The 8347-nt window shown below is 36.8% G+C and overlaps 1 protein-coding gene across 1 annotated transcript; it reads left to right on the top strand.

The window, feature by feature from the left end:
* Window positions 1-318: 318 nt before the first annotated feature.
* On the top strand, window positions 319-5221 carry LOC117563740 (uncharacterized). The gene is made up of 2 exons (XM_034242220.2): window positions 319-474; window positions 3255-5221. The coding sequence occupies exon 2, from the start codon at window positions 3278-3280 to the stop codon at window positions 4847-4849; it is 1572 nt and encodes a 523-aa protein (XP_034098111.1). The 5' UTR covers window positions 319-474; window positions 3255-3277; the 3' UTR covers window positions 4850-5221.
* The last annotated feature ends 3126 nt before the right edge of the window (window positions 5222-8347 follow it).

Here is an 8347-nt window from a genome sequence, read left to right as displayed (position 1 = left end):
TCGTTAATGGGAATGGGAGGTCACTTAACTGATTTGTTTGTGGTCTGACTGAAGTTGTGTTGAGTCTTCTTGAGGTGCCAATGTGGAACGATATTTTTTTTGGCTGGGAACCAAGATGTGGAATGCTGATTGGAGGACTTTAAAAGTTTGTTCGTGTGCGAGTATTCTTGAAATCTTTGCATTTAATTAACTGTCTGATATTTAATGAATATTCGTAAAACTAAAGGTAAAGTTCACGAAAGTGTTAGCAAATAGAAATATAATGGTGTATTTAAAATGGAATTTGAATTTTACTTCAAATGGAATTTTTAGTAGGCTAAAATCATGCTTCAGTTCTGAAACTTCATACACTTTTTGATGCAAACATAATAATTACATTCTCAAGAAGTATATAAACGTATACTTTCCACACATCCTTCTAGTTATTGTACGACAAGAATTTCCACTGTTCAATAAGTCGTTTCACTTCTTTTGGTAAGTGTAAGTTAATATACTTTTCGATAATTAAATGTATATGTATAGCTATATATATGTATTAGTTGATTATTATATTTTAAGTATCTACACGGAAATTTAAACAACGCAATAATTTTTACATCTGATTTTTGATATTTTATATCTAACATCTGCTGTAATTGAAACAGAGCTATCGAACTGTTCATAATTGTAAAAAATGCATTGCGCATAACGCCGACAGTTTTGACAATTTCACATCGTTTTGCAAAGCTGCAACCCAATGCAATGTAAAGTGCGGGAATCCCCAAGCTTGAATTTATTGTGTTAATTAAATTTGTGGACAGCGAAAGTGAAATGTAATGGACACGAGTTGCGCATATTGTGAACAGGTTTTAAATAATTTAAACAAAATGGATATGACCGCAGACTCGTTCAGAGCTCCCGTACATGTGGCGTATGCGTGATGAAATATGCCTCGCATTGGCCACAGGTAAAATTGTCACGTTTTTAATTAAACGTGCGCCTAGCCAAACAACAACCAATGCCAATAATAATCAATGGCCAATACTCTCGTAACAATAACAACAAACAGTAAAAGAGAAATGAAATAATAATTAAAAAAATGAAAAGTGATTTGAGTACGTGTGTGAAATTAATAATTGCGACAAAAATAACAACCTGTAGCGTTGCATGAGTTGTTATATTTTAAGCAGCGTCAAGACATTTCGCTACATAGCTAAATTTGTATTTTGCAGGTTTCTTTAAACTGCAGTGCTCTGAACTTCCCTATTCAGTATTCCGGCTACGACATTGTCTTGTAGCCTAAATAATTAATTTATTTCGCACTCTTTGCCTGCATTTCAGTTCCTGTTCCTGTTTTTTGCTTTTCAATTTACAACTCACTTTCAATTGCGGGCATTCTGTCTACAGTTTGTCAGGCAACTGCCATCTGACCACAGCTGTGACACTTCACAGACTTGCTTTAAATGTTACTTAAAGTAACCTTTAACAAAGATTTTTAATTTTCGATAAATGATAGTTGCGATGTTTATACATTTATTTTTCAAAGTTCGATTTGTTTTGCTTTATTTTTGTGGCTCGTAAATCCCAAACTATTTATAGTAGGCTTGCCACATTTTAAAGCCCAACCCATCAGCAATCACACACACGCACTCAATATATAATCCCCGCCAAGGCTAAAATGTGTAAACTACAAAAACAAAATATAAAAAAGGTTGGGTAACCCATCCTTAATCCGAAAGCGACTGTCGCTCATTTGACAAGTCATTTGCAGGTCGTAGAGATGGAGGAAATGAAGGGCAGTTAATTGTTTTTGTTTTAATAAGGCCGATGTCGGCACAAGATACAACAATTAAGCACATAAAAAATCATTTAATTATGTCTATCAAACGTCGCACACGGGCGCCTAAAAGCAAGCAGCGATAAGTTTTTTATTACACCTCAGCTCGTGTGTGCATCTGATATGGCCATTTGTATGTGTGTGTGTTGGAGGTTGCGTGTGTCTGTATCTGTGTAGGCGAGTGTGTGTGTGTGTGATGTGTGGGTGAGTCTCATTAAAAATGAAAGCGCTACTCATTAACTGTGCCAGGTAACAGACAACCAACAAACAAGGCAACAACAAACGATTTTTGAGTCGGCAACTTTACGCTTAAACACCCACACATACATATATACAAGCCAACACACGCATACATATATATTTACCCAGACTCACACGCACTCACACCTTCACATATATGTGTTGTAGTGTAGTTTTAATTACCTTTTGCTGCTTGTGCTGTCGACATCGTCGTTGTCGTTGTCGTTGTCGCTGTCGTCGTTGTGTGCGTCGCTCGTTCGACTCGTTGTTTAAGTAATTGTTTGTCATTAGTTAAAATGTTTTCATTTTGTATCACCAAGCCAATTGGGCCGCGTTTTATGTAGCATAGTGTTAGCCAATACACTGAGCAAAAAAATTAAATTTAAATTAAATTTTAATGACACTAGCAATTGAATTTTATTGTATATAAATCCATGTATTATAAAATTAAAATTATTCAAATTAATGTCTTTATTCTCCATACTTTCCAGTTATATAGTATTGCTATTAAGTACAAGTCCGAACTGTTTAATATATTCAAATCAGTCATTCATTATTTTTAACTTTCAGACGAAATTAAAAAAAATTGTATTTTAACTCGATATGTTTTTTTAGTCGAGTAAGTTACATTTTTTTTTTTTTGACCTTTCTATTAAGGTTTTTATAATCAATTATATATTTTTTTAATATATAAGTAATACGTGAGCATATAGTATAATAATATAAGTGTAATGATAAAATAAGGATAATTCTATATAATCTGTTTATCAATAGCTTTATTGTTTAGTTCTTTAATTTATACCTTATTTTAAGAAATACATTTAAATTTTAAAATCAATAAATCTAAAATATTACGAATTATTATAATTTGGATTTTTTGAAATTATATTATTGATTGCTCATCTATTTTCTATTCATTCATTAAAAATTGCTTCTGAACATAAAAATGTTTTGTTAAATTAGTTCTACCTTATTTACAATTATATTTTCGAATGAGAAACTCTTGTATTAAATCGCATCTTAAACTCTCAGTAGGCATTGTCTCTGTCAAAATATACATATATCTGTCATTTCACGCTTGTCAGTCACAGTCCACATATTGTAACACAGATGACTGCAAACAATTAAATATATTAACATTTACATAAAGCTCTTCTTATTAACTTCTCATCAGTTTACTGTCTCTACTCATCCACAGATAACTCTGCTGATCATTTCATCATGGCATTTGTGGCACGACGCAGCATCGAGGGCAAGTTGGTTGATTGTCAGGTGATTTCGGGGCTACGAGGGAAAAGCTCGATGTCTGTGTCCGATGTGAGTGACGACGATACTGATTCCGGCACTGTGCATGGCTACAGTTCTCGCTCCTATGTGTCGCCCACTGTGCGCTATGTGGCCAAGGACGAAGAAGACAATATCAGCAATAGCTACACTCAGGGACGTGGCATGCAACGAGATCTTGACTCCGTTTCACGCTATGCTGATGAGTATGAGAGCGGTGAGGAGGAGAGTGGCAATGAGCTGCAGCAGATAGATGATCAGGGAGCAGGTGGCGACTATCTGCACAGAGATGAGGCTGCCAAGTCGATCATATCGGAGAAGGATGTTGATGAGAAGACTGTGCTCATGCCACGTCGCTATGTTGCAGGTGGCGGCGATGCTGATCGAGAGCTGCACGATAGCTTGAGTCTGGCCTCGATTGATGAGGACACAGTTTGCAGTCCAATGCTGCACGGCGATAGCGATGCTGATTGCCTGAGCATTGTCTCGAATGATGTTTCTACAGTTTGTCATTCTGATGCCAAGACTGACGACGTCAGCATGGTCTCTTTTGATGTGGCCACTGTTTGCCAACCGAGTGCGGCAGACAAGTTGCAGCCGGATGACACAATAAGTCTCGACTCCATGAATTGTGCTTCTGTTTACCGTGCGGTGAAGCCGAGCGAAGACGCTGTGAGCACCAATACATTTGATTGCCAGAGTCAATTGACAAGCCGCACCTATAATGTGAAGTCAGCCACAGTGCGACGTGACGATTGCTCTTCGGCATCCACATGTAGCTGGACTGATATGTATGGCGGTGCCCTGAAGCAGTCGGAGAGCCGCAGCAACATTGTACCATCACTTAGTCTCAATCTGTCGACCGCATCGTCGTCAGGCTCGTCTACATACTTTCGAACGTTCGACGACAAGAAGCAACAACACGGCCAGGCGGCCTATCAGGATTGGGTGAAACGTAAGGAGCGCCAGAAGCAGCAGAAGCAACAGGCCGCCAAGATGGAGCGCGAGAAACGCGATGCGGAGAATGCGATGCGTCAGCGTCTTGCCAAAGAACGCTACCAGGAGTGGTGCAGGCAAAAGGAGTTGCAGCAGAAGAAGCCGGCAACAAGTAGTCTTAAGAGTGCCGGCAGCTCTACCGGCTATAGCAGCCAATCGAGCACGGCGAGCTCGGGTGGCTTGAGTCCCAATCGCACAAAGTTGCAGCGCAAAGAGACCAAGGAGGCGATTCAGAAGCGTCTAGCCGACTGGGAGCGTGTGAAGAAGCAACAACAGCTGCGGGAGCGTGAGCGCCAGCAGCAGCAGCAGCAGAGCAAGGAGCAGCTGGAGCTGCAGCGTAAGCAGAGGAATGAGGGCGCCTGGCAGAACTGGATGAAGTCGGTTAACAAGCGGGCCAAACCGGTTCCATTGAATCAGGGTTTCGACACGCTGCGTGGCACCATCTCTAACATCTATGTGAATCCAAATCAATGGGTTTCGAATATTGATCCCAACGATTCGCGAGCCAATTAAAGAGAAAGATGGCCAAGGCTCTAGTTTAACGTTGATAGTCTTGTTTTCATTGGCATTTCAAGAAATCCAAAAAAAAAAAGAATAGTTGCTATGAAATGGATCTATTTGTAACCGACGGTGATAATGGAATCCACAAAAAAACGATAAAACACCCACAAACACTCATACATTGTATATTCCTATTTGTTTACTGACATATTGGTTGGCTCACTACAATTTGAGCACCGATATTTCAATAAACTAATTAGTTACATAGACAAAAAAAGCAAAAAAAAACAACTGTGAAGTTCTTTTGGATATGACAGCTGGCTTTATTAATTTTATTTCTATCTAGAGGTTATCTGATTAAAAGAAGTGATATGGTTTTAAAGACATCTATTTGCTTTTTGAATTTTGTATTCAATTTATGTAATCACGGTAAATATACAAACAGTTGCCTGATTTTTGGAATTGGATATTTTAAGTGGCAGTTTGAATATTTCATGAATATTTTCCTATAAGCACCCAGCACCTATATACATATATCTATCTAGACTATAAGAGATCGAGATATACTGTTTCTCAAATGTTATGTTTGCAAGCAGATCAAGTTGGCTTGAAATTTTTGATACTTACTCTTAGTTGCTTTGGGTGACAATCTGTACTGTTCTGCATAAATATACGTTAAATAGCCTTCGGTATATTTTTGGTATTTTTTGGTATATTAATTCTGTATATTTATTCAAAATTCGAAGCGCGAATTTTACACTCGACTGTAGCTTTCTTGTTTTCTATTATAATTATATACTAATAAAGTATTAAAGCATTTTGATTTTCACTTTATTGTTTTGAGTAAAAAGTACGAGTTATTGAAAATACGAGAACTTTTCGCACAGTGTATTTTTCACATATCCCAGCAATAGCAATTATAATCGGTTTAATTACAGACCACGGACATTTCATATAAGTGGATATTTCCGACTCCACCTTCCATCTCCAACCTTGTTCACTGCCTCTATCCTTTGGCAGCGCAGATTATTAATAAAAGCCTGCCTTGACGACCCTCAGCAGGGACCCCAAACTCAAGCTGAACACACTGGGCTTTTCGATAACCTTTGGCCTTGTCTTTGTAATGGCTTTTTCCAAACAACATTTCGAACTTAAATATAGTATATGTTAGTATGAATGACCGTTCCAACGACTAAATTTCCTTGTTTACCAGTTTGTGTGCTTGTCTATTGTAAACTTTTTCTATCAGGATATGGGCATGTATTGCCGGTGTCAATTTGTGCTCTTATTATTTATTTGTCAGGCCCAGTGGGGGAGTTTGAGATTGCGACTGGACATCGGAGGCTTAATTAAGCTCCTTACTCCGCTAGGACTTTTATTTATGCAATTAACCAAAGCTGCGTGTAATAAAGTCCGGCGAGGCGAAATCTTTGATTAATTGTAGTTTTGTTTACATGTGGAGAGAAAGGGAGAGAGAGAATAGATAGTAATAAGTAGATTTGTTGTGCGTCTTTTCTACCTTTTAGGTGATTAGTCTATCGTCCTAAGTTGTTGTGTCTGCTATTGTCTACTAAGTTGCGGCAATTTGTTTACCTCTAGCATGTGATGTTAATCGCTTTTAGGCATCATCAGTATCATTATAGTTCTTCTTGGTAATGCTTGGCTATTGAGTACTCCGACTTATAAACTAAGCAATTTTACGGCAAAGAAATTTCGCTTTAATTCGCTTTACTTTTTTTCGGCTTTGCGATTTATTTACATTTTAGCATTTTGTTGTGCCATTTTCCTTTTCTTTTCCTGCGTTATAAACTTTAATGCGGTATCATAAAAAGTGAGCACGACCAAGCACAGAAACAACTAATGGCCCATTGTAGACCCAGTAAACGGAGAAGAGGATGTGGAACTCATATGATGCCATAATCACAGCAATGACAATGATAAAATGTTAATGTGCGGCATAGGTTGACTTTTATGACCAACTATAAATTAAAAAACAATTTCCGGAAGGCTTCTTGGCGCTTGCAAAAAATTATGTTAGCATTTGAAAAAATACTTGTATCGCAGCATTTAAATAACAATTAAGGACTTACTGAAGGGAGAAGTCGAAAAAATACAAATATGGCATAATGCAAACATTGGCAAACAAAAAAGAAATTTATGCAGATTAACGCAAATTTGCGCATTTTAAATGCAAATCAAAAGCAGTCAACGGCAAAGGTAACAGTAACAGGAACAGCAACAACAATTACTGGGCGACCAACAATTATAATAAATAACCACGAAAAAACAGAAAATTCAAAATGATTTGCTTGCGGTGCTGTTTGCTGTCGCCGCACAAAGAAAATTAATAATAAATCTCAAAATGCTCATTAACTTAATTACTGTGTTTATTTTCATTGCCCTTCCGCTGACGTTGTTGTCGACGCCGTTTTCCGATTTCTCTCTTTCAGTTTTGGCAGCTTTCGCTTTGTATTTTTATTCCATATACCCTGTAGATTTAAGAGTGCACGAGAGGGCTTTACGTTTTTCAGCTTTATAAAAATTGGCGGACAATCGGCGAGAGAAAAACAGAGTAGTAAAATTATCTCAGAGCTTACGTTAGTTATTAAAAAATCTGATTAATATTAATCCTAAAATACTATATTCAAATAAATTATTAAAAAAAAATTATATATGAAATTTTGTAGTAAAAATATTAATTTGATACAAAATGTGTGCATAAAATCCTATTACTATCAATATTTGAATATAAAATTTACATGAAGAAAGAAAAAATAATACTGCTGATAATGAAATATGACACCTCCATTAATGTATATAGACAATTAAATATATGAAGAGAAATAAAGATCCAAAAAAGTATTGCTATTGTTTTTGAAATATAAAATATATATGACTAAATAAAGTATATTTGAAACTAAGCAATTAGCTTAACAAAATGTATTATTTTTTATTTTAGCTAAATAAAATAATTACTTTACTTTACCAGGATATCTTGTAGTTGATCACTGTCAACTGTATCAATGTTACTCTCTTTTTTGCTTTTTGTTCAAATGTTTTCTTTCGCTGCGTCACGCAATTTTTATAGCTCCCCTCCGCGAGCTGGGCAGCCCCAGAAAGTTCTGATAAACAACTCGGCGATGGAAAAATAGCCCCAAAACATGAAAAAATTGAGCGTCTTTAACCTTAATGTGTATTTAAGTAATGTTAATTGTGTGTAGAGCCGCCAGCTGACGCCAGGTGCTTCCATTTCGCAATCTCCCCTTCCCCTTCCAGTTTATTCTCCTGTTCACTGTGTCCTCGTTGTTCTTCCTTTTTGGCACATTTTTTTGTTGTAATTATGTTAATTTTGTGTGTAGTTGGAAGCGTATCTAAAAGTTGAGTTACATAATTGCTGGCCAGTTGTTAATTGAATTTCAAGTGAGACGCGCTCAGGTAGCAATTAGCACGGTGCTACAGGTTCCAATAAATAAATGTCTTAGAAATTGCAGGTTGTTCAAGGTTTTATAC

This window comes from Drosophila albomicans, chromosome 2L (genome assembly GCF_009650485.2).
Source record: "Drosophila albomicans strain 15112-1751.03 chromosome 2L, ASM965048v2, whole genome shotgun sequence".
Taxonomy (NCBI): domain Eukaryota; kingdom Metazoa; phylum Arthropoda; class Insecta; order Diptera; family Drosophilidae; genus Drosophila; species Drosophila albomicans.
Note: the sequence above shows the minus strand (reverse complement) of the source record. Positions and strands in the feature narration are given on the sequence as shown.

Bases quoted from the DNA above. Each gene is read 5' to 3' on its own strand.
- LOC117563740 (XM_034242220.2), top strand. From the start codon at position 3,278: ATGGCATTTGTGGCACGACGCAGCATCGAGGGCAAGTTGGTTGATTGT.